This window comes from Columba livia, chromosome 29 (genome assembly GCF_036013475.1).
Source record: "Columba livia isolate bColLiv1 breed racing homer chromosome 29, bColLiv1.pat.W.v2, whole genome shotgun sequence".
Classification (NCBI taxonomy): Eukaryota; Metazoa; Chordata; class Aves; order Columbiformes; family Columbidae; genus Columba; species Columba livia.
In genome coordinates this window covers 1210158-1235320 of record NC_088630.1, presented here as the reverse complement: position 1 = coordinate 1235320, position 25163 = coordinate 1210158, and the positions used below count along the sequence as shown (strand labels likewise).

General features: G+C 58.0%; 1 protein-coding gene across 5 annotated transcripts; it reads right to left on the bottom strand.

Moving 5' to 3' along the window:
* Window positions 1–1136: 1136 nt before the first annotated feature.
* On the bottom strand, window positions 1137–24312 carry IKZF4 (IKAROS family zinc finger 4). Of its 5 annotated transcripts, none has more exons than XM_065043552.1 (8): window positions 23535–24312; window positions 19744–19798; window positions 15654–15758; window positions 13447–13707; window positions 12537–12704; window positions 5472–5621; window positions 5103–5234; window positions 1137–3151 (listed from the first exon to the last, which is right to left on the bottom strand). In XM_065043552.1, the coding sequence occupies exons 2-8, from the start codon at window positions 19781–19783 to the stop codon at window positions 2433–2435; spliced, it is 1575 nt and encodes a 524-aa protein (XP_064899624.1). In that variant the 5' UTR covers window positions 19784–19798; window positions 23535–24312; the 3' UTR covers window positions 1137–2432. The 5 variants fall into 5 exon arrangements, with proteins under 5 accessions (XP_064899624.1, XP_064899626.1, XP_064899625.1 ...); XM_065043554.1 differs by having other exon boundaries at window positions 15654–15754; window positions 23535–24310; XM_065043553.1 differs by lacking the exon at window positions 23535–24312 and adding an exon at window positions 19883–20697.
* Window positions 24313–25163: the final 851 nt, after the last annotated feature.

Below are 25163 nucleotides of genomic sequence, written 5' to 3'. Positions count from 1 at the left end.
CACCCTGGGCCTGGGGGGGGGACAGCGGGACCCCCCCCCATTGGGGTTTGGGGAGCACCGAGGGGGGGGCAGCTCGGCCGGGACGACCCCCCCCGGGGAGGTTTTTGGTTCTGTCGGCCCCTTGTGTGGGGTGAACACCCATTCTGGGGGGGTCGCCCCATTTTGGGGGGATCACACCATTCTGGGGGGGATCACACCATTGTGGGGGGGTCGCCCCATTCTGGGGGGGGTCGCCCCATTCTGGGGGATCACCCCATTTTGGTGGGGTCACCCCATTTTTGTGGGGTCGCCCCATTTTGGGGGGTCGCCCCATTCTGGGGGGGATGCCCCATTTTGGGGGGATCACACCATTCTGGGGGGGTCGCCCCATTCTGGGGGGGTCGCCCCATTCTGGTGGGATCACCCCATTCTGGGGTGTCGCCCCATTCTGGGGGGGGTCACCCCATTTTTGGGGGGGTCACCCCATTTTTGGGGGGGGTCACCCCATTCCCGGGGGTCCCGGCTCCAGTGCCCCCCCCCCATATCCCTCCCCCCCCCCCAAACCACGCGGCTCCCAGGGAACAGGGGGCTCAGCTGCAGCAAGTGACCCCCCCCCCCCAAACTCTCCCCCTCCACACACATTGTGACCCCCCCCAAAAAATATGGGGGGGTCCCCGCGCCCCCCCTGCAGCAGCGCGGGTTGGAGGTACTGGCCTGAGGAGGAGGAGGAAGGGGAGGAAGCGCCCCCCACACCCCCCCCATTCCTTCATTTGTGGGGGGGGCCCAGACCCCCAGCGCCCCCCCCGGGGCTGGGGGGGCTTCGAGCACCGCGGGGTTGCGGGACTGGGCAGCTCCCAGTACCAAACTGGTTTCTTTGGGGGGTGTGGGGGGGGGTCCCCGCTTTACTTCAACTCGTTAAAGCTCAGGTTGGGTTGGGGGGGTCCCGGGGGGGGGGGTTTAGCACCGAATCTGAGGTTCGCACCAAGGAAAGGGCTATGGGGGGGGGGGGGGGGTTGGGGGGGGGGTTTAATCTCCAAAATTCAAGTGAGACTTTGGGGTGAAAAAGCCAAAAAACAATCAAGAATTGTTATAAAAAGAGCAACTAAACAGCTTAATAAATAATGGGGGGGGGGGGGGGGTGAAGCACAAAAAGTCCGTTAATATTTAAATAAGTCCGTTTATAAAAAGGCAAATCGTTAAGAGCCCCCCCTCGTCGGGGTTGGGGGGGGTGTTAATTATCTATTTTTTTCTTCTTTTTACTTGGTTTTTTAAATACTTTGTAGCTAAAGTCAGTGCAAAGGAGTAGAAAAGGAAATCAAATACCTATTAAACCAAATCAAAGGATAAACCAACAGTTCCATGCCTGGGGGGTGAGTTGGAGATGGGGGGACACGGGGACAGGGGGACAGGGGGACACGGGGGGATAGGGATATGGGGATACGGGGACACGGGGACATGGGGACACGGGGATATGGGGACACAGGGACATGGGGGGATAAGGACATGGGGACACGGGGGGATAGGGATATGGGGACATGGGGAGACGAGGACATGGGGACATGGGGACATGGGGGATAGGGATATAGGGATATGGGGACACAGGGACATGGGGGGTAGGGATATGGGGACATGGGGACACAGGGACATGGGGAGACGAGGACATGGGGACATGGGGGGATAGGGTTATAGGGATATGGGGACACAGGGACATGGGGGGATAAGGACATGGGGACACAGGGACACAGGGATATGGGGACATGGGGGGATAGGGATATGGGGACATAGGGACATCGGGGGATAGGGACACAGGGACATGGGGACACGGGGACATGGGGATATAGGGACATGGGAACATGGGGACACAGGGATATGGGGAGACGAGGACATGGGGACATGGGGGGATAGGGATATAGGGATATGGGGACATGGGGACACAGGGACATGGGGGGATAAGGACATGGGGACACAGGGACACAGGGATATGGGAACATGGGGACATGGGGGGATAGGGATATGGGGACATGGGGAGACGAGGACATGGGGACACGGGGACATGGGGGGATAGGGATATGGGGACATGGGTACACGGGGACATGGGGGCATAGGGACACAGGGACATGGGGACATCGGGGACATGGGGGGGATAGGGACACAGGGACATGGGGACATGGGGACACGGGGACATGGGGGGATAGGGATATGGGGACATGGGGACACAGGGATATAGGGACATGGGAACATGGGGACACAGGGATATGGGGACATGGGGACACAGGGATATGGGGGGATAGGGATATGGGGACATGGGGACACGGGGACACGGGGACACTGGGATATGGGGACACGGGGACACTGGGACATGGGGATAAAGGGACATGGGGACACGGGGACATGGGGACACGGGAATATAGGGATATGGGGGATTGGGGACATGGTGGGGGGTTGGGGTGTTTTCAGGCGGTTTTGTGCTCCCCCCGCACGATGTGGGAGGAGAACTCGTACCGGTCCTGGCTGCGGTGGCCGCAGATGTTGCACTCGAGCGGGTCCCTGAAGCCGTGACAGCCCATGTGGATGGTGAACATGACGTGGTCGAGGAAGAGGATGCGGCAATGCTCGCACCGGAACGCCCGCACCGGCTCCCCGGCCTCCGTCACCACGCGCAGCCCGGGGCGGGGGGCCCCTCGTCCCCCGCCGGGGGTCCCCTCGCCGCTTTTGGGGTCCTCTTTGGCGTACGCGGGGCTGTGGCGGCCGCCGGCGCCGCTCCCCGGTGGGGGCTGCGAGCTCCGCTCTTCGTGGTTACTCTCGGTGTCCGTGGAGTCCTGGCAACCGTTTTGGGGCGAAACGGCGGGTTCTCGGGTCCGGTAAAGCACCGGGACCGGCTCCGGCGGCTCCTCGGGCCCCTCGGCGCCGTCCCGGCCCCCCGGTACCTCCAAGCGCGTGGGGAGAGGCTGCAGTTGGGTGTAGACGGAGCTGATGACCGGGGTGACCTCGGAGATGCAGTTTGTGGGGGGCAGGCGCAGCGGGCGCAGGGGTTCCCCCCCCAGCAGGGCCAGGGAGCCGGTGTAGGGGGGGTCCAGGGAGTGGGGGGCCGGCAGCACCTCCACGTCCTTCTCGAAGCCGGGGCTCACGTCGAAGGGCAGGTCCGAGAGGGCAAAGCGCATCTGCTTCTCACCTGCGGGACACAGAGACGTGTTGGGGGGGGGCTGTGGGGTGGGGGGGAAGGTTGGGGGGCAGCACTGGGTTGGGGGGACCCCAGGGTTTGGGGGGACCCCGGGGTTTGAGGGGAAACCCTGGTTTGGGGAGGGAAGTCCTAGTTTGGGGGGCAGCCTTGGTTTTTGGGCAGTAGCCCTGGTTTTGGGGGGGCAGATGTGGTTTGGGGGGGCAGGTGTGGTATGGCGGGCACCCATAGTTTTGGGGGCAGCCCTGGTTTTGGGGGGGCAGCCCTGGTTAGGGGGACAGATGTGTTTTTGGGGGGCACCCATGGTTTTGGGGGCAGCCCTGGTTTTTGGGGGGGCAGATGTGGTTTGGGGGCACCCATAGTTTTGGGGGCAGCCCTGGATATGGGGAGCAGTCATGGCTTGTGGGGGGACCCTGGTTTTGGGGGCGCAGCCCTGGTTAGGGGGACAGATGTGTTTTTGGGGGGCACCCATGGTTTTGGTGGCAGCCCTGGTTTTTGGGGGGTAGTTGTGGTTTTTGGGCAGCAGCCCTGGTTTTGGGGGGGCAGCTGTGGTTTGGGGGGGCAGGTGTGGTATGGTGGGCACCCATAGTTTTGGGGGCAGCCCTGGATTGGGGGGACAGTTGTGGCTTTGGGGGGAGGGGGGGCCCGGATTTGGGGAGCAGCCCTGGTTTTGGGGGGGCAGCCCTGGTTAGGGGGACAGATGTGTTTTTGGGGGGCACCCATGGTTTTGGGGGCAGCCCTGGTTTCTGGGGGGTAGTTGTGGTTTTGGAGGCCAGCCCTGGTTTTGGGGGGGCAGGTGTGGTTTGGGGGGGCAGGTGTGGTTTGGGGGTCACCCATAGTTTTGGGGGCAGCCCTGGATTTGGGGGGGCAGTTGTGGTTTTGGGGGGGGACCCTGGATTTGGGGAGCAGCCCTGGTTTTGGGGAGGCAGTTGTGGTTTTTGGGGGGAGACCCTGGTTTTGGGGGGGACCCTGGATTTGGGGGTGCAGATGTGGATTTGGGGAGCAGTCATGGTTTTGGGGGGGACCCTAGATTTGGGGAGGCAGCCCTGGTTTTGGGGGGGAAGGCTTGGCTTTGGGGGGCAGCCCCAGATTTGGGGGGGCAGATGCAGTTTTGGGGGGTAGCCCTGGATTTGGGGGGGCAGTCATGGTTTTGGAGGCCAACCCTGGTTTCGGGGTCAGCCCTGGATTTGGGGGAGGGGGGGGGGCAGATGTGGTTTGGGGGGGCAGCCCTGGTTAGGGGGCCAGTCATGCTTTTGGGGGACCACCCATGGTTGTGGGGACACCCCTGGTTTGGGGGGGCAGTTGTGGTTCTAGTGGTGCAGCCACAGTTTGGGGGACAACCCTTGTTTTGGGGGGCAGCCCCATTTTTGGGGCCAGGTGTAGTTCCAGAGCACAACCCTGGTTTTGGGAGCAGCCCCAGGTTTGGGGAGCAGCCTGGTTTAAGGGAGCAGCGCTGGTTTAAGGGAGCAGCCCGGTTTAAGGGAGCAGCGCTGGTTTAAGGGGGCAGCCCCAGATTTGGGGAGCAGCCTGGTTTAAGGGGGCAGCCTGGTTTAAGGGGACAGCCCCAGATTTGGGGAGCAGCCTGGTTTAAGGGGACAGCCCTGGTTTAAGGGGACAGCCCCAGATTTGGGGAGCAGCCTGGTTTAAGGGGACAGCCCTGGTTTAAGGGGACAGCCCCAGATTTGGGGAGCAGCCTGGCTTAAGGGGACAGCTCTGGTTTAAGGGGGCAGCCCCAGATTTGGGGAGCAACCTGGTTTAAGGGGACAGCCCCAGATTTGGGGAGCAGCCTGGTTTAAGGGGACAGCCCTGGTTTAAGGGGACAGCCCCAGATTTGGGGAGCAGCCTGGTTTAAGGGGATAGCCCTGGTTTAAGGGGGCAGCGCTGCTTTTGGGGACCAGCCCTAGTTTTTTGGGGAGGGGGGGGAACACAAAGAAAACCCCCTTACCCACGAACTTCTGCGGCGTGGAGCGTTTCCGTTTGGCGAGGCTGTTGCCGAGCCGGTCGAGAAACGGCGGCCGGTCGCTCGAGCCGTGGAGCAGAGAATCCGGCACCATCTCCAGCTCGCGCATCTCGTCACCTGGTGCCACAAAGCAGGAAAACCGGGGTTCACGGTGGGGGGAAAACTGGGACGCTGTGACCCTGGGGGGCGACTCCGTGCCCGGTTACGTGTTATCCGGTTAGAACGGTGCATTTAGAGGCGCCAAATTGGCCGCAGAACGGGGGAGGAGCCGGAAAAACTCATGGTTTGGTTCCACCCCAAAGTGAAGGGGTTGGAAATGGAATCAAGGGGTGCGTGTGGCATCCCGGTACTGACCCGGTTGTCCCGGTAGCGGCTGCGGTTCGGCGCTGAGGCTCTGCAGGTAGCTGTGGCAGCGCTCCCGATGCTCCTCCAATGTGCTCTGCTGCTTGTAGCTGCGCCCGCAGTAGTTGCACTTGTAGGGTTTGCCGACGGTGGGGGAGGAGACTGCGAAAACACGCCAAAAAACACCCCAATATGGTTAACAAGGAGGATTTCCCCTCGCCGAAGGGCTTGGATGGGTGCGGAAGGGAGAGAAAAGAGGTAGGAATGGGTTAAAATGAGCGGGGACGGGAGGAAGAGACGCGACCCGCGCGGCTTTTGGTGCCGGCCAAGAAAACACCCCAAAAACGCCGCTGTGCGAACCCCAAAGTCGCCCCCACATCAGAACAAGGGCTGGGGGCTCCTATCGAAATAAATCACAGTTTGGCGCAATATCTAAAGCAAAACAAGTCACATTTGGCTCTTCCCACCCCAGCTCTTCCCACCCCAGCTCTTCCCACCCCAGCTCTTCCCACCCCAGCTCTTCCCAACCCAGCTCTTCCCAATCCAACTCTTCCCAACCCAGCTCTTCCCAATCCAACTCTTCCCAACCCAGCTCTTCCCACCCCAGCTCTTCCCAACCCAGCTCTTCCCAACCCAGCTCTTCCCAACCCAGCTCTTCCCAACCCAGCTCTTCCCAACCCAGCTCTTCTCAACCCAACTCTTCCCAACCCAACTCTTCCCAACCCCGCTCTTCCCAATCCAACTCTTTCCAACCCCGCTCTTCCCAACCCCGCTCTTCCCACCCTAACTCTTCCCAACCCAACTCTTCCCAACCCAACTCTTCCCAACCCAGCTCTTCCCAACCCAACTCTTCCCAACCCAACTCTTCCCAACCCAGCTCTTCCCCATCCAACTCTTCCCAACCCAGCTCTTCCCAACCCAGCTCTTTCCAACCCAGCTCTTTCCAACCCAGCTCTTCCCAACCCAGCTCTTTCCAACCCAGCTCTTCCCAACCCAGCTCTTCCCAACCCAGCTCTTCCCAACCCAACTCTTCCCAACCCAGCTCTTCCCAAACCTTGCTCCATGTCAACATTGATATTTATAGGGGGCAGCCGGGCCCTCCAACTTCTTAATTACTTTACTTTTTATCCTCACCTCTCTCAATTTTCCCCCTTCTGGCTGAAAACGCCCCAAAACCAGGCGCCTGGTGGTTTTGCTACGAGGTGCCACCTAATCCACGCTCTTTGTTCCTGTCCCGACAAGCTTGCTTGGGGGCGTTATTTTTGCAGCTTGTGGTTTAACCTTTAACTGCTATTTTAAAATAAAACAACACACGTTTTGACGCTGTAGTTTACCCTCTGCCCCAACTTTGTCACCTGGATTTGTGTGTTTTGCAGTGGCACCGATTCTACCGGTTCCTGCCCCAAAACCACAGCGGTGAAGCCCCGGGTTAAAAATCAACCCCAAGAAGCCGCTGACGAGCGCGAATTGATCCTCCTGGGTGGCAGCGTTGTCACAAATGTCCCCAAGGGACGCAAGGATGTCACCAGAACACAACAACACGCGCTAGGAATTCGCCGCCAGTGACCCGGATGCCTCGGCGCCAAATCCCATCGCGTCTCGTTGATCCGCGTCACTTCCAAGCGAAGGTTCCTCCAAACGGCTCCGTTTTGGTGCTTGTCAATGAAATACCAACCGTGTTTGTGCTTCTCGAGCTGCGCTGGGGTCGTCTGTCCCAAACGTGGCCCCAAAATGAAGAAGCTTCTTCTGGAACGTCCCGTGTTTCGGTCTGTGCCCATTACCGCATAATCGGGTCCGTCCTCTTGGAACGTTTAAGGTCCCTCTTGGCTTCTCCAGCTCATAAAGATACTCCAGAGGAATCACCGAATCATTTTGGGTGGAAAAGACCGAATATCATTGAGTCCAACATCACCACGTCCCCACGAACCCCGTCCGTTCGACCCTCCAGGGACGGCGACTCCACCGCTTGTTCAACACCCAACAGCCTTTTATTGGGAAGAAACCACCCCAAATTTCCAACCTCAACCTGATTTATGAGGCCACGAAGCCACGAGGGTGGGAGATCTCGGGGGGCCGGGGGGGCTGAAGCTTCTGATCTATTCTCGAGCGTTGTTTGATCTGGGTTTAATACCTCGTCGGTTTTCCTCCTTTCGGACGGCGTGTTATGAGATGAAAGCTCCGCGTCCCCCGCGGGGCCGGCATGAAACGCACGGGCTTCTCGTTACCCGAAAACGAGGCTTTTCTTGGTAATTAGCTCCCATCAAGGCTAATTTGGGTGTTCGATAGGGTTTGTCCCAATTCTGCGTCGCTTGATTGAACGCATCGAGGTGGCGCTTTCTGACCAAGAGGGGACACGATCAGCAATGTCCCCGCACCCCAGAACTGGATGATTTGCGTCCCCTTGAGCGAACCTCAAGTTTTGGCTTTGAGTTGGGGTTCGGCCCCATCGAAACCCCACAACCCAACACCGGCGGGGCGGAATTAAGTGAAGAACAGAGATTTTCCCTAAGGAAACATCTCCCTAGATACACAGGGAGGTATTTTTAAAGCAGGGGACATGCTCTTTGCTCCCCGGAGTCAACGACACCGCGGTTTGTGCCTCCAACTCCTGCCTTCCCGCTTTCTTAGAGATAAGAAAAGAATGCGGGGATGGGATTTGGCATCAAGTGGCAAAGCCGAGGTTGACCTCACCTCCTTCCCGGAGCGGAACCAATGCATTCCCGGTCACTTTGGTACCCGAAATGTCACCGCGGCTTCTGAATTGTCACCGCGGCTTCTGAATTGTCACGCGTTGCCCTACCCAAGCTGGAGAACCAGATGAGACCCAAAAAGGCTTATAGAATAAACCATAACAAAGCGCCGGTGCTGTTTTAGACTCAATATCTTGGATTTCCCTCCCCAAAATGTCTCTGATGTGGGTGATAAAGTCGCAGAAGAACCAGCTTGGCAAAGTGGGAGCGTAAAGTCAAAGCATCACTCGAAAAAGGGAGAGATTTAAAGGAAATGGGTGTTTTCATGCGAGGGGGAGCAATGAGGAGGCTCTTAGGGGTGGATTTTGTGCGCAGAGGGAGCCCATGATTCTCATTTCAAAAGGTTGGAGCTGCAGGTGTTCAAGTGAACTTTAACAAAGCGCCCGCGCGCAAAACGGGGGGAAAAGGGTGAAAATAGAGCGTGGATTTCCCATCCAGCCCCCGGTCGTTACATCACGGAAAAAACCACGTCGCAAATGTCACGGTTTTGAAAGGAAAAGGCCAATGTTGAAGCAACGAGCAAAGAAAAGGCGCCCGGTGCGGCTGGGACGGGGCGCTCCCCAGGGCGGGCCGCGCCGCTCCATAAAACCGATTAAACATTGATCTGAGGGAGAAAGGGGTGCGAGCGTTCCCCCGGGAACTGCGGGAATAACGCGGCACAAAGGCCTTGGTGGGTCGGTCTGCAACACGAGTCCATCTGGAGGGCACGGCTTTGGGAAACCGGGCTCACATCCCTGGGTTTTGGACTCTGGCTTTGGGAAATGGGCTTAGATACCTGGGTTTTGGACCATGGCTTTGGGAAATGGGCTTAGATACCTGGTTTTTGGGCCACGGCTTTCGGAAACCGGGCTCACATCCCTGGGTTTTGGACTCTGGCTTTGGGAAATGGGCTAAGATACCTGGGTTTTGGACTCTGGCTTTGGGAAATGGGCTCAGATCCCTGGTTTTTGGGCCATGGCTTTGGGAAACTGAGCTCACATCCCTGGGTTTTGGACTCTGGCTTTGGGAAATGGGCTTAGATACCTGGGTTTTGGACTCTGGCTTTGGGAAATGGGCTCAGATCCCTGGTTTTTGGGCCATGGCTTTGGGAAACTGAGCTCACATCCCTGGGTTTTGGACTCTGGCTTTGGAAAATGGGCTTTGATACCTGGTTTTTGGACTCTGGCTTTGGGAAAATGGGCTCAGATCCCTGGTTTTTGGGCCATTGCTTTTGGAAACCAGGCTCACATCCCTGGGTTTTGCACCATGGCTTTGGGAAATGGGCTTAGATACCTGGGTTTTGGACTCTGGTTTGGGAAATGGGCTCAGATCCCTGGTTTTTGGGCCACGGCTTTCGGAAACCGGGCTCACATCCCTGGGTTTTGGACTCTGGCTTTGGGAAATGGGCTTAGATCCCTGGTTTTTGGACTCTGGTTTGGGAAATGGGCTCAGATCCCTGGTTTTTGGGCCATGGCTTTGGGAACTGGGCTTAGATCCCTGGTTTTTGGACTCTGGTTTGGGAAATGGGCTCAGATCCCTGGTTTTTGGGCCATGGCTTTGGGAACTGGGCTTAGATCCCTGGATTTTGGACTCTGGTTTGGGAAATGGGCTCAGATCCCTGGTTTTTAGGCCATGGCTTTGGGAACTGGGCTTAGATCCCTGGTTTTTGGACTCTGGTTTGGGAAATGGGCTCAGATCCCTGGTTTTTGGGCCATGGCTTTGGGAAACCGGGCTCACATCCCTGGGTTTTGGACTCTGGCTTTGGGAAATGGGCTTAGATACCTGGATTTTGGACCATGGCTTTGGGAAACCAGCCTCAAATCCCTGGTTTTTGGGCCATGTCTTTGGGGAAATGGGCTTAGATCCCTGTTTTTTGGGCCATTGCTTTGGGAAACCAGCCTCACATCCCTGGTTTTTGGACCATGGCTTTGGGAAAACGGGCTCAAACCCCTGGTTTTTGGGCCATGGCTTTGGGAAATGGGCTTAGATCCCTGGTTTTTGGACTCTGGCTTTGGGAAATGGGCTTAGATCCCTGGTTTTTGGACTCTGGCTTTGGGAAATGGGCTTAGATCCCTGGTTTTTGGGCCATGGCTTTGGGAAATGGGCTTAGATACCTGGTTTTTGGACTCTGGCTTTGGGAAAATGGGCTCAAATCCCTGGGTTTTGGACTCTGGTTTTGGGAAAATGGGCTTAGATACTTGGTTTTTGGGCCACTGCTTTGGGAAACCAGCCTCAAATCCCTGGTTTTTGGGCCATGGCTTTGGGAAACCGGGCTCACATCCCTGGGTTTTGGACTCTGGCTTTGGGAAATGGGCTTAGATCCCTGGTTTTTGGGCCATGGCTTTGGGAAATGGGCTTAGATCCCTGGTTTTTGGACTCTGGTTTGGGAAATGGGCTCAGATCCCTGGTTTTTGGGCCATGGCTTTGGGAAATGGGCTTAGATCCCTGGTTTTTGGACTCTGGTTTTGGGAAAATGGGCTTAGATACCTGGTTTTTGGGCCCCTGCTTTGGGAAACCAGCCTCAAATCCCTGGTTTTTGGGCCATGGCTTTGGGAAATGGGCTCAGATCCCTGGTTTTTGGGCCATGGCTTTGGGAAACTGAGCTCACATCCCTGGGTTTTGGACTCTGGCTTTGGGAAATGGGCTTAGATCCCTGGTTTTTGGACTCTGGTTTGGGAAATGGGCTCAGATCCCTGGTTTTTGGGCCATGGCTTTGGGAAACTGAGCTCACATCCCTGGGTTTTGGACTCTGGCTTTGGAAAATGGGCTTTGATACCTGGTTTTTGGACTCTGGCTTTGGGAAAATGGGCTCAGATCCCTGGTTTTTGGGCCATTGCTTTTGGAAACCGGGCTCACATCCCTGGGTTTTGCACCATGGCTTTGGGAAATGGGCTTAGATACCTGGGTTTTGGACTCTGGTTTGGGAAATGGGCTTAGATACCCGGTTTTCGGGCCATTGCTTTGGGAAACTGAGCTCAAATCCCTGGTTTTTGCACCATTGCTTTGGGAAAATGGGCTCAGATCCCTGGTTTTTGGGCCATCACTTTGGAAAATGGGCTCAGATCTCTTGTTTTTGGGCCATTGCTTTGGGAAACTGGGCTCAACCCCCTTGTTTGCACCATGGCTTTGGTAAACCAGGCTCAAATCCCTGTTTTCTTGGCCATGGCTTTGGGAAAATGGGCTCACATCCCTGTTTTTCACACCACCACTTTAGTAAAACGGGCTCAGATCCCCGGTTTTTGGACCATGGCTTTGGGAAACTGAGCTCAACCCCCTGGTTTTGCACCGTGGCTTTGGTAAACCGGACTCAAATCCCTGTTTTCTTGGCCATGGCTTTGGGAAACCGAGCTCAGATCCCTGTTCTTCACACCACCACTTCAGTAAAACGGGCTCAGATCCCCGGTTTTTGGACCATAGCTTTGGGAAACTGAGCTCAAACCCCTGGTTTTGCACCGTGGCTTTGGTAAACCGGACTCAAATCCCTGTTTTCTTGGCCATGGCTTTGGGAAACCGAGCTCAGATCCCTGTTTTTCACACCACCACTTGAGGAAAACGGGCTCAGATCCCTGGTTTTTGGACCATAGCTTTTCAAAACTGAGCTCAAACCCCTGGTTTTGCACCGTGGCTTTGGTAAACCGGACTCAAATCCCTGTTTTCTTGGCCATGGCTTTGGGAAACCGAGCTCAGATTCCTGTTTTTCACACCACCACTTTAGTAAAACGGGCTCAGATCCCCGGTTTTTGGGCCATAGCTTTGGGAAACTGAGCTTAACCCCCCGGTTTTGCACCGTGGCTTTGGTAAACCGGACTCAAATCCCTGTTTTCTTGGCCATGGCTTTGGGAAACCGAGCTCAGATCCCTGTTCTTCACACCACCACTTCAGTAAAACGGGCTCAGATCCCCGGTTTTTGGACCATAGCTTTGGGAAACTGAGCTCAAACCCCTGGTTTTGCACCGTGGCTTTGGTAAACCGGACTCAAATCCCTGTTTTCTTGGCCATGGCTTTGGGAAACCGAGCTCAGATCCCTGTTTTTCACACCACCACTTGAGGAAAACGGGCTCAGATCCCTGGTTTTTGGACCATAGCTTTTCAAAACTGAGCTCAAACCCCTGGTTTTGCACCGTGGCTTTGGTAAACCGGACTCAAATCCCTGTTTTCTTGGCCATGGCTTTGGGAAACCGAGCTCAGATTCCTGTTTTTCACACCACCACTTTAGTAAAACGGGCTCAGATCCCCGGTTTTTGGGCCATAGCTTTGGGAAACTGAGCTCAACCCCCCGGTTTTGCACCGTGGCTTTGGTAAACCGGGCTCAGCCCCCCGTTTTCGGCCCCCCGCAGCGTGTACCCACCGGAGTGCGTGCGCAGGTGGCCGGTGAGCGCGTCCCTCCGGCGACACGCGTAGTTGCAGAAGGGACACTTGAAGGGCTTCTCGCCCGAGTGCAGCTTGATGTGGCGCAGCAGGTTTCCCTTCTGGGTGAAGGAGGCTCCGCACTGGTTGCAGTGGAACGGCCTTTCTCCTGCAAACACACACAAACTCCTCATTAAACAGCGCTTTGCTAAGCTTGCGGAGGAGCAGCTTGTAGATCAACCGCCCGAGAGAGCCCAAGTTTGATAAGGAAAGTTCCAGTTTAGCGACTGGTTGGTTTTGGGTCCCTCACAACAAGAAACAACTTGAGGTGCTGGAGAAGGGAACGGAGCTGGGGAATGGGGTTGAGGTTGGAAATTAGGGAGAATTTATCCATTAAAGGGCTGTTGGGAATTGGAACAGGTTGCCCAGGGCAGTGCTGGAGTCACCATCCCTGGGCGGGGTTTAAAAGGTGTTTAGACGAGGTTTAGGTTTAGTGCTGGAGTTGGGTTCTGGTTGGATCGATGATCCTGAGGGTCTGTTCCAACCGAAATGATTCTGTGATTCGATGAAATGAAGGTGATGCTGGAGAAACTGGGAAAACAACTGGTAGAAGAGGAAACAGCCTCGTGTTGCACCAGGGGAGGCTGAGGGGGCACATTTGGGGTGATTTCTGCCCCAAAGGGCTGTGGGGCATTGAAGAGGCTGCCCAGGGTGGTGGTGGAGTCACCATCCCTTTGGGGGTGAACAGGTGACTTTAATGGGGACATTTTAGCACCGGCGTTGCGGTTGGACTCGACGATGTGGAGGTTTCTGTCCCTCCCCGGGGTGTAATCATAGAATCACAGAACCATTTTGGGTGGAAAAAACACCCTTTCTTGCCGTCACCCCCATCCTGAAACACATCCCCTCACCGGTGTGGCTGCGCTTGTGCACCATGAGCACGTTGGGGCCGATGCACACCATGCCGCACACGTCGCACTTGAGTTTGCCGTTGGGCAAGCGGATGCCGCCCGGCGAGTGCGGCTCCGGGCCCGTCCCGTCGCAGTAGCCCAAGGGTTCGGAGAGCGAGTCGTCCACGATGACGCTGTCGTCCTTGTCCAGCGCGCGCTCGTCCTGCGCCAGCAGCCGGCTGCCCTCCTCATCGCTGTACATCTCCACCTTGATGGAGTTCGCTGCGAGAAAGCGGGAGAGGATGAAACCTTTGATTAAACCATAAAACAGTCGCGAGCGCAGCTTAGGCGGGGTTTAACCCCTAAAACAGCGGGAGGCGCGACTTATTTGCGATAAACACGCGTCTTGTTTTGTCGACTGGGCAAGAACGGACACAGAACGTATCGCGGGAGGGGATGGGATGGATGGTTTGCACCCCAAGGCGTGAAGACAAAGATATTTAGAGCGCTGGATTCTAAGAGCCACTCGTGCCCATAGATTGCGGCAGAGGAAGGGAAGACACTGAGTTTTGACTCTCTGAAGCAGTAAAAGCTCGAAATGCAGCGGCACAAGAGCCCAATGAGCATCTTGCGGTTGGTCGGTGAATCTTGGCTCGCTAAGGATGTTGTTTCACGGTGAGTTTCCATCTTTGCTGCGGGATCCGCTATTGAAAGGTATAAAAAGCCACTCATGGGGGCGGCTGGACGCACCGGTCGGTGCCTCCCCAGCTCTGTCCCCTCCATCCCAAACCGGACATGGTGACAAATCCTCGCTTGTCGCCGACCCCCATCGCACGAAAGCGAAGCGAAAAGCTCCTCCGCCGCGCTACATCAACATTCACCGCGCTTTGATTCTTCTCATTGCGTTTCTTTTTAAACATCTTCCCCCCCCCCACCACGTTCCCCCGGGGACTTATTTCATTTTCCCGGGTGGGCAACTATTGTTCGGTAATTCTCTTTTCAGAAGGAGCGCGGTGAGGAGCCTGCGCTGAGCGGAACAGGTTATATAACACTCCAGCTCCTCCGGGCACGACGTTCGCGGCCAGGGAGTCACGTCGGATCAGCGGCGCCGGGGGGAAGGGAGCGGAATTGTCCTCCCGCCGTCCGCGTGCCCCGGCCCCTTCGCTTCTCATCAAGCTCTCAGAACCCAGAAAGAAACACAAAGCGCCCAGGTCGCGTTTCTTTGCGGAGCGGCCGAGCGGCTTCGGGGGGCGGATGTAAAGTAAAGGGGGGAAATGGAAGCGGAGATGATGCGGGGCTGGAAATGGAGTGTTCTGGGGGGTTTTTGGGTTGGGTTGGAAGGAGCGAGCGTCAAACGTCGGGATTTAAGCGGGGGTGTCGCGAGTGTCTTCGCTGGGCACACGTGGGGAAATGATGGGGGAGTTTCTGCGCTGTGGGAAAGGGGTGGGTGGGAAAGGGAGGGATGGATGGGAAAAGCACAGTGGGAAAGGGAAAGGGACAGATGGATGGGAAATGGACAGATGGGAAAAGGATGGATGGATGGAAAAGGGACAGATGGGAAAGGGACGGATGGACGGGAAAGGGACAGTGGGAAAAGGATGGATGGAAAAGGGATGGATGGAAGGGAAAGGGATGGATGGAAAAGGGATGGATGGAAAAGGGACGGATGGATAGAAAAGGGATGGACAGATGGATGGAAAAGGGACGGATGGAAAAGGGACGGACGGATGGGAAAGGGACGGACGGATGGGAAAGGAACAGATGGGAAAGGAACAGATGGGAAAGGAACAGATGGGAAAAGGATGGAGGGATGGATGGAAAAGGGACGGATGGACAGAAAAGGGATGGACGGATGGAAAAGGGACGGACGGATGGAAAAGGGACGGACGGATGGATGGGAAAGGGACAGATGGAAAAGGGATGGATGGATGGGAAAGGGACGGATGGAAAAGGGACGAACGGATGGAAAAGGGATGGATGGATGGAAAAGGGACGGACGGATGGGAAGGGGAAGGGAGAGATGGAAAAGGGATGGATGGATGGGAAAGGGATGGATGGGAAAGGAACAGATGGGAAAAGGGACAGATGGAAAAGGGACAGATGGAAAAGGGACAGATGGAAGGAAAAGGGACAGATGGAAAATGGATGGATGAATGGATGGAAAAGGGACGGATGGATGGGAAAAGGATGGGTTTTGGGGTGAAAACGGGGCTTTTTGGGGTACTCACCGCTGAGCGAGCGGCTCGGGGAGGAGTGCTGGCTGTTGGGGGTGCTCACCGTGGCCCCCACGATGGCCGAGCTGAACTCCTTCTCCAGCGAGGAATCCCCGCTGCCTTCGGGAGGGGAAACACACATCAGCTGCGCCCCCAAACCCCCCGTGGGGCCCCCCAGCTTTAAAAGGGGGTGCCATGGGGCCGGGGGACGCGGCGTCACCCCCACTGCACCGTCCCGCTCAGAGCTCGGTGCTTTCTGGACCGCGCTCCTCCCGCCGCGACCACCCCCAAAACCCACCCCGGTGACAATGGTGACAATCCCCAGGTGCCACTCGCACCCCGGGGACACCCCAGACGGACCCCGCGATGGGCCCGTTCACACCAAAAGTCAATTCGGTTTGCACGGCACCTCCGACTCATTCTTTCCCCCTTGGGGCGCAGCCGGTTTCTGTTCCGGTGACACCGTCTGGGGGGCCCTGCCAGCCCCCCCATGGCCCCAAGGTGCCGGGATGGGGACAGCGGGACTCACGAGGGCCCTTAGTGCAGCTGGGAACGTTATATTGGAATATTCCCACCTGCAGAAACTCTTCTCCTGGGGCTCCCAGTTCAGCCCAGTGCCCCCAGTTCAACCCTGGAGCTCCCAGTTCAGCCCTGGGGCCCCCAGTTCAGCCCTGGGGCCCCAGTTTAGCCCAGTGCCCCCAGTTCAACCCTGGGGCTCCCAGTTCAGCCCAGGGCCCCCAGTTCAGCCCTGGGTCCCCAGTTCAGCCCAGGGCCCCCAGTTCAGCCCAGGGCCCCCAGTTCAACCCTGGGGCTCCCAGTTCAGCCCGGGGGCTCCCAGTTCAGCCCAGGGTCCCCAGTTTAGCCCAGTGCCCCCAGTTCAACCCTGGGGCTCCCAGTTCAGCCCAGGGCCCCCAGTTCAGCCCTGGGTCCCCAGTTCACCCCAGTGCCCCCAGTTCAGCCCTGGGGCTCCCAGTTCAGCTCGGGGCCCCCAGTTCAGCCCTGGGGCTCCCAGTTCAGCTCGGGGCCCCCAGTTCAGCCCTGGGACCCCAGTTCAGCCCTGGGGCTCCCAGTTCAGCCCGGGGCTCCCAGTTCAACCCTGGGTCCCCAGTTCAGCCCAGGGTCCCCAGTTCAGCCCAGGGTCCCCAGTTCAGCCTGGAGCTCCCAGTTCAACCCTGGGTCCCCAGTTCAGCCCAGGGTCCCCAGTTCAACCCTGGGTCCCCAGTTCAGCCCAGTGCTCCCAGTTCAGCCCAGTGCTCCCAGTTCAGCCCAGTGCTCCCAGTTCAGCCCGGGGCCCAACGGCGACCGGGACGCTGAGCTCAGGAACTGTCTCCTTAAACCACAATTCAGTCGGGACCCCCAGCCCCATTCACCCCCCCAGGGGTTGTTCTTTCCTCCTGCGGTCACAGATTTGGTGAACCCCCCCCCCCACGCCGCCACCCGGTGAATCTGAGTCTTGTGAAGCCGCTGCGACTCAAGGGGTTAATGAGAAAGCTGAGTAACGAGCTTTGTGGAGGCGGGGGGAGAGCCCCTCTCCCCATCACTCCAGGGACCAAAACCCCCCCAGGCGCCCACATTCCCTTCCATAAGCACTGTGGGGGGGTCCGGGCTCTTTTCCCCGCTCCCCGCCAACACTGGGGGTTCAAACCCCCCAATATCCGCGGGATCTGCTCCCTGCGCATCCCCCTGCGTGCGGCATGGAGTTATCTCAATCTCCCCCCCCCGCCCGTTATGTTATTCTCCCCGTACCTCGATGCCCCGGAGCGCTATCGCAGCCAACTCCTTGGAAACCGGGGCCGCGGCGCTGCCGGGGCGCACGCAGCCGCTCACCTTCCAGGAAGAGCGGATTATTCCTGGAAACCAGGGAAAAACCGCCGCCGGTTTTACCGGCAGAGAGCACCGGGGAGCGGGAACCGGGGCGGGGATACGGGGGTTTAACACAGGACCCGAAACACGAGCGGGAAACGGAGGGTGCGACGGGCAGAGTGACGACGGCACCGTCGACGGCTCCTGCGGCTCCGGGAACGGAGGAGACATTGGGACCCCCCCCGGGATGCGGGGAGATGCTCGGCGGCAAAAAGAGGCGATTCGCAGCTTTCCAGCATCCGTATCAAAGCAGCGGAGCCGCGGCGAGTTGGGTTTTGGTGGCTTTGCAAAACCCAACCTTGGTGCCGGGTTTAAGGCTGAGAGCGCCCGGGCGATGCCGAGAGCAGGAACCCCCGTTCGCCAGCCCGTTCCCCATCGCGACGCCCCGGGGAGAGGTTCGACACCCCAAACTGGAGCTGAAGTTCAATGCTGAGAAGAATAGAAGCCAAAAAGTGGGATTTCTCCTGGGTTCTTTCGGGTACAAAGGTTGGATGTGGCGGCCTGTTCTCTGCTCCAAACTCAGCTCCGCTACCCCCTGGATCCCAGAGGATCCCTCTCGGCCCAAAGGAGCCCTCTTGTATCTCAAAGGATCCCTGTTTAATCCAAAGGATCCCCCTTGTATCCCAAAGGATCCCTGTTTGGATCCCCCTTGTATCCCAAAGGATCCCTGTTTAACCCAAAGGATCCCCCTTGTATCCCAAAGGATCCTCCTTTTACCCCAAAGGATCCCCCTTGTATCCCAAACTATCCCTGTTCAACCCAAAGGATCCCCCTTGTATCCCAAAGGATCCCTCTTGTATCCCAAAGGATCCCCCTTGTATCCCAAAGGATCCCTGTTCAACCCAAAGGATCCCTGTTTATCCCAAAGGATCCCCCTTGTATCCCAAAGGATCCCTGTTTAACCCAAAGGATCCCCCTTGTATCCCAAAGGATCCCTGTTTGGATCCCCCTTGTATCCCAAAGGATCCCTGTTTAATCTAAAGGATCCCCCTTGTATCCCAAAGGATCCCCCTTGTATCCCAATGGATCCCTGTTCAACCCAAAGGATCCTCCTTTTACCCCAAAGGATCCCCCTTTATCCTAAACAATCCCCCTAACCCCAAAGGTTCCCCTTTGATCCCAAAGGTTCCCCTTTGACCCCAAAGGATCCCCCGGGGTATCCAAGCCGATCCCATCACCAAACCTCCCCAAATTCAGGGTCCCGCAGCAATTCCCCTCCCCAAAAACTCCTCAAACGCAGCAATTCCGGGCCACATTTGGTTCGCTCCCCAAGGGACACGCTCTGAGCGACCCCCGCACCCAAACCCCCTTTTTTTGGGGGGGGGGGGGTTTTTTGGGGGTCCCCCACGATACCGGCTCCGTCTCACCCAGAGCCATTTCAAAACCGCTCTGTTTTCCGGTGAAGAACTCAAAGGCCAAAACACCCCACATCTCACATTTCGCGATGAGTTTCCGGGCTTTCAGTTGACGAGCTTTTTCTTAAGAGCTCGTTTAATTAAAACCCGTTTCGCAGAACCGAGTTTCGAGACTCCGCTCCGTTTCCTCTGCTCGTCACGGAGCCGCCGCGGCTCAGCCGCCCAAGCTTAACTAGCAGGCGCTGACCTCGGCCCTAAGGATGAGCTGAGCTTTGTTAGGCCGGTACCAACCTCTGGGGCGGGGGATTTGCTCCCCAAGCACCACACGAGCGCAGGATCATCGGGGAGACCCTCGAGCTCCTTCTGCCTTTGCCGCTTCTAAACCTGCGTCAAGTTTGACCCGAATCCCCCATTGTTAAGACGGACAAAGCGAGGGGTTCGCACCCCAAACCCACCGGTGGGATTTGCGGGCGAGCGGATCAACCTAAATACCGAATTGTGGGTTCAACATCCCCGAGATTGGGACTGAACCCCCTGTTTTGGGAGCCCCAAAGAAGGACCAACCTCCCCGACACCTCCTGCTGTCGAGGGAAAATCAGGTTTTCTTTCCATTTTGGAACGTCCCCAGGTGTATAACCCAAGCCTAAACTTCCCAGGCTCAGCCTAAACTTCCCAGGCTCAGCCTAAACTTCCCAGGCTCAGCCTAAATACCGCTCCTTTCAAATGAGCTGTTTATTACGCTTCTCAGGTACTTAAGGAAAGATGCTGATGTCCCGAATCCTGTTCAACACTTAATCCGTGACGGCGAAGCGACCGAGATGGGGACAGATTGACAAACCCGAGCGTCACCAACCCGAAAACACCGGTAAAACGGAGACGGGACGTACCAGATATGTAAGATCGGCCATTACAGTCTTCTATGTCCATCCTTCAGGTGCTTTGCTGAAAGAGAAAAGCAGAGCTGGGTTAGAGCTGCTTAAACTGCCCCCCCCCGAGCTAAAACCGGCTTTTGGAGCTGGTATTTACACCGGGAAACACGGCGGGTCCATGCCAAGGCGAAGGTTTTGGCTTATCTATGAGAAACCACAGGGTGTTGGGTATGAGATGCCGTCCCGATAGCAAAGAATCAGCCACATGTGTTGCTCACCCCGTTTGGGGAGATAACGAATGTTTGATACATTGAAACAGGTTTTATTTGGTGATTATTGCGGCGGTTGAAGAAACAAGACAAGCCCGGTTTGAGAAACGAGGGGGTTGCTGTTGGGGGGGGAAATGGAGGGTTTGCTGCGGAGAACAATTAAAAATCAAGCAATAATTAGCGGGGATGAATCTCCTCGCAAAGCGGAATCGCGTGGTGGCTCCTTTTCCCCATTTCTGCACCAGCCCCGGGGGGTTTTTGGGGTGTTTTGGTGCATTTTTAGAGCGGAAAGACACCGGTCGCTGCCTTTCGGTGCCGCCCCTTTGAAACACGGTACAAAGCACAACGCGGGGTAAGCACAGATGCAGACGAGGCGCCTTAAGCCGGGCTTAGCGCCCCTAGGCTGGGCTTAGCGCCCCGGAATGTCAAACGAACGGAGACGACCGTAATTCAGGTCGGAATCTCTTAAATGTCGCGCAATTTAAAAAGGAATAAAATAAAGAGCGAGGGCCAAGCGGCCGATGGGTGAACACACAACAACCCGTCACAGACCTGGGAACACAGACAACGAGACGTTAATTTCCCTTCATATAATCAGCCAATAATGACCCAAATCCAACCGAGCTGACGAGCCCGTTTGGGGCTGAACCTCCCGCTTTGGGGCCGAACCTCCTGGTTTGGGGCCGAACCTCCTGGTTTGGGGTCAGACCTCCCGCTTTGGGGCTGAACCTCCAGGTTTGGGGTCAGACCTCCTGGTTTGGGGCTGAACCTCCCGCTTTGGGGCCGAACCTCCAGGTTTGGGGTCGAACCTCCCGCTTTGGGGCCGAACCTCCCGCTTTGGGGCCGAACCTCCAGGTTTGGGGCTGAACCTCCCGCTTTGGGGCCGAACCTCCCGGTTTGGGGCCGAACCTCCCGCTTTGGGGCCGAACCTCCAGGTTTGGGGCTGAACCTCCAGGTTTGGGGCCGAACCTCCAGGTTTGGGGTCGAACCTCCCGCTTTGGGGCCGAACCTCCAGGTTTGGGGTCCAACCTCCCGCTTTGGGGCTGAACCTCCTGGTTTGGGGCTGAACCTCCCGCTTTGGGGCCGAACCTCCCGCTTTGGGGCCGTCTCGGGTTCTTCATCAGGTGGGATCATCAGCTTGGGAAGCGCAGCCTGAAACACGCAGGGAAACGAGAGCAGAACGGCGCCGCTCGCGCCCCCCCAACCAAAATCAGGACTTTGCCCCAAGTGGCGACGCTCAAGGAATAAGGAATAAAAAATAACTCCTCAGAATTAACCCAATTTATAAAAAATCTACGCTCCGTCTGGGCGTGATGTAATTAGCAAACGTCCTTTGTGCTAATAACGAGCTGTTAATAACGGGCTCTGATGGTAGAATACCCCAAAATACCACGTTTTCACCCCGTTTTCCTGGTTGGGGGATGACGCTCGGAGCAGCGAACGCGACACGAGCGTCGCCCGCTCGCCGATGTGATTCCGCTTCAAAGCGGCCGATGGCAAAAAGCACCACAAACCGTAATAAATGGCTCGTTTTAAAGATGTTTCCGGGGTCCGGCGGTCGCCACCGGGTTGGAATCACCGGCCAAGCGGGAATTGAGTCTTTGTTGGGTGTCACAGCCCTCCGGGCGTCACCAAATAACAACCTGAGCCCGCAAGGGAGGGGAAGATGCGGGAGGATGGAGAAGCTGCTTCTTCTTTAGTGTCAGCTCGGACAGACGGACGGACGGACGGACGGACGGACGCGGTCGCTAATGATGCTCAGGTTTTAAATGGAATCGATTCGCTGGGAGCGGAGGAAAATGCGCCCCCCCCCCACCCCCCCCCCCCGGGCTGGGTGGAATTCCCTGATCCTGAAATTGTGCGAATGCGGCGGGCGCTGGGGACACGGAGGGTTTTGGGGACACTGAGGGTTTTGGGGACACGGGGGGTTTTGGGGACATTGAGGGTTCTGGGGACACGGAGGGTTCTGGGGACACGGAGGGTTCTGGGGACATTGAGGGTTTTGGGGACACGGAGGGTTCTGGGGATATTGAGGGTTCTGGGGACACTGAGGGTTCTGGGGACACTGAGGGTTCTGGGGACACTGAGGGTTCTGGGGACATTGAGGGTTTTGGGGACACTGAGGGTTTTGGGGACACGGAGGGTTCTGGGGACATTGAGGGTTCTGGGGACACTGAGGGTTCTGGGGACATTGAGGGTTCTGGGGACACTGAGGGTTCTGGGGACACTGAGGGTTCTGGGGATATTGAGGGTTCTGGGGACACTGAGGGTTTTGGGGACACTGAGGGTTCTGGGGATATTGAGGGTTCTGGGGACACTGAGGGTTCTGGGGACACTGAGGGTTCTGGGGACACTGAGGGTTCTGGGGACATTGAGGGTTTTGGGGACACTGAGGGTTCTGGGGACACTGAGGGTTCTGGGGACACCGAGGGTTTTGGGGACATTGAGGGTTCTGGGGACACTGAGGGTTCTGGGGACATTGAGGGTTTTGGGGACATTGAGGGTTCTGGGGACACTGAGGGTTTTGGGGACATTGAGGGTTTTGGGGACACTGAGGGTTGTGGGGACATTGAGGGTTTTGGGGACACTGAGGGTTTTGGGGACACTGAGGGTTCTGGGGACACTGAGGGTTCTGGGGACATTGAGGGTTCTGGGGACATTGAGGGTTCTGGGGATATTGAGGGTTCTGGGGACATTGAGGGTTTTGGGGACACTGAGGGTTTTGGGGACATTGAGGGTTCTGGGGACACCGAGGGTTTTGGGGACACTGGGGTGCCCCTGAGTGCTTGCAAGTAAAAGGTAAAATGGGGACAAACCCCATAATCTGGAGGCACCAGGGAGATGGGACCCACAAGTGTCCCCCAAAAACGTCGGTGTCCAAGGAGAGCCCCCCAGGTAACCTGGACTTCGGGAAGGAGCAACTGGAGCCTTGTCCTGTCCCCCTTGGGGACCCCCCCCGGGGTTTGGGGGTGATCAAATGGAGTGGGTTGGTGGCATCGGGGTTTTGGGGGAGCCCCCCACAATGTCCCCAGAGCTGCTGCGGAGCCAATAATGGGGGGGACACATAGAAATGGGGGAGAACACACAGAAATGGGGGGGACACGTAGAAACGGGGGGGACACGTAGAAAAACGGGGGGGACCACGTAGAAAAACGGGGGGGACCACGTAGAAACACGGGGGGGACCACGTAGAAACGGGGGGGGACCACGTAGAAACACGGGGGGGGACCCCACACCTGAGCATCCCCCCTACATCAGCGGCGGGGCAAGAGGACCCCCCCCCAAAACCCCAACGCGGGAAACGATGCCCAATGCAGACGGACAGACGGACCCCACCACAGTCCCCCCCGCGCTGGCGAAAGGGCTGCGAGGGGATTTCAGGGCTCTCCCCCCTCAAAAGGCGACCCCGGGGTGGGGGTTGGACCCTCCCCAAACCACTGACACCCCCAACACACGGGCCCAAAGCAGCCGGACACCCCCCTCCCCAAAACACCCCCCCCGCCCCCTGACAGCTCCCCCCGCCGCCCCCCGTTCTCTCACCGGCGGGGCGCGGGGAGGCCCCCCCGGGCCGGCCCGGCCGCGGGGCTCAGGGAGCGGCGGGGGGGGCTCAGGGCCGCGGCGGCTCCATCGGCGGCTCCACCGGCGGCGGCTTCACCTGAGGAGCGCCCGGGCCCCCCCGAGCCACTTCCGGCCCCCGCGCGCCGCCAGCCCGCGCGGCCGAGCGCCGAGCGCCTCGAGCAGGGGGGCGCCGCCGCCGCCATGGAGGGGACGGGGGGGAGGGGGGGCGAGAGGGCGCGCTCAGCCGAGCGCCGGCGCATCGAGCGGCCGCCGGCTGCACAGGGGAGGGCAGCGGAGCGCCGAGAGGAGTCGGGGGGAGCGCCGAGGGCATCGATGGAGGTGGGGGGGGGTTGAGCGGGGGTGATCGATAGGCGGTGATCAATACGCGATGATCCATAGGCCATGATCGATAGGCGGTGATCAATACACGATGATCCATAGGCCATGATCAATAGGCGGTGATCAACACGCGATGATCCATAGGCCATGATCGATAGGCGGTGATCAATAGGCAGTGATCAGTAGGCAGTGACCGATGCGTGTTGATCAAGTGGCGGTGATCAATAGGTGGTGATCGATAGGTGATAATTAGGCAATAATTGATAACAGATAAGGGTCCCATAAGGTCAGGGGGTGCCATAGGGCCAGGGGTTATGTGGGGTCAGGGGTCCTGTGGGGTCAAGTGGGTCCCATAAGGTCAGGGGGGGTTCCACAGGGCCAGCGGGTCCCATAGGGCTGGGGGGTCCTATAGGGTCAGAGGAGTCCCATAGGGTCAGGGGTTATATGGGGTGAGGGGGTCTTGTGGGGTCAAGGGGGTCCCATAAGGTTGGGGGGGGTCCCATAGAGTCAGGGGTTATACGGGGTCAGGGGGTCCCATAAGGCCAGGGGGGTCCCATAGGGCCAGGGGTCACTTAGGGTCCCAGGGTCCCATGGGGTCACGGGGTCCCATAAGGTCGAGGGGGTCCCATAGAGTCAGGGGTTATATGGGGTCAGGGGGTCCCATAAGGCGAGGGGGGTCCCATAGGGACAAGGGTCACTTAGGGTCCCAGGGGGTCAGGGGGTCCCATAAGGTCAGGGGGTCCCGTAGGGCCATGGGTCACTTAGGGTCCCAGGGTCCCATGGGGTCAGGGGGTCCCATAAGGCCAGGGGGTCCCATAGGGCCAGGGGTCACTTAGGGTCCCAGGGTCCCATGGGGTCAGGGGGTCCCATAAGGTCGAGGTGGGTCCCATAGAGTCAGGGGTTATATGGGGTCAGGGGGTCCCATAAGGCCAGGGGGGGTCTCATAGGGTCAGGGGTCACTTAGGGTCCCAGGGTCCCGTGGGCTCAGAGGGTCCCATAAGGTCGAGGGGGTCCCATAGAGTCAGGGGTTATATGGGGTCAGTGGGTCCCATAGGGTCAGGGGTCACTTAGGGTCACAGGGTCCCATGGGGTCAGAGGGTCCCATAAGGTCGAGGGGGCCCCATAGAGTCAGGGGTTATATGGGGTCAGGGGGTCCCATAGGGACAGGGGTCATTTAGGGTCCCAGGGCCAAGTGGGGTCAGGGGGCCCCACAGGCTCAGGGGCACTGTGGGGTCCCAGGGTCACCTGGGGATGGGGCGGGGGGGTCCCACT

Coding starts and splice junctions, on each gene's coding strand:
- IKZF4 (XM_065043552.1), bottom strand. CDS start 19,783: ATGGACATAGAAGACTGTAATGGCCGATCTTACATATCTG. Junction 5,235..5,471: donor GCCGCTACCGGGACAACCGG/GTCAGTACCGGG, acceptor TTGTGGCACCAG/GTGACGAGATGCGCGAGCTG. Junction 3,152..5,102: donor CACGCCGCAGAAGTTCGTGG/GTAAGGGGGTTT, acceptor TGTGTCCCGCAG/GTGAGAAGCAGATGCGCTTT.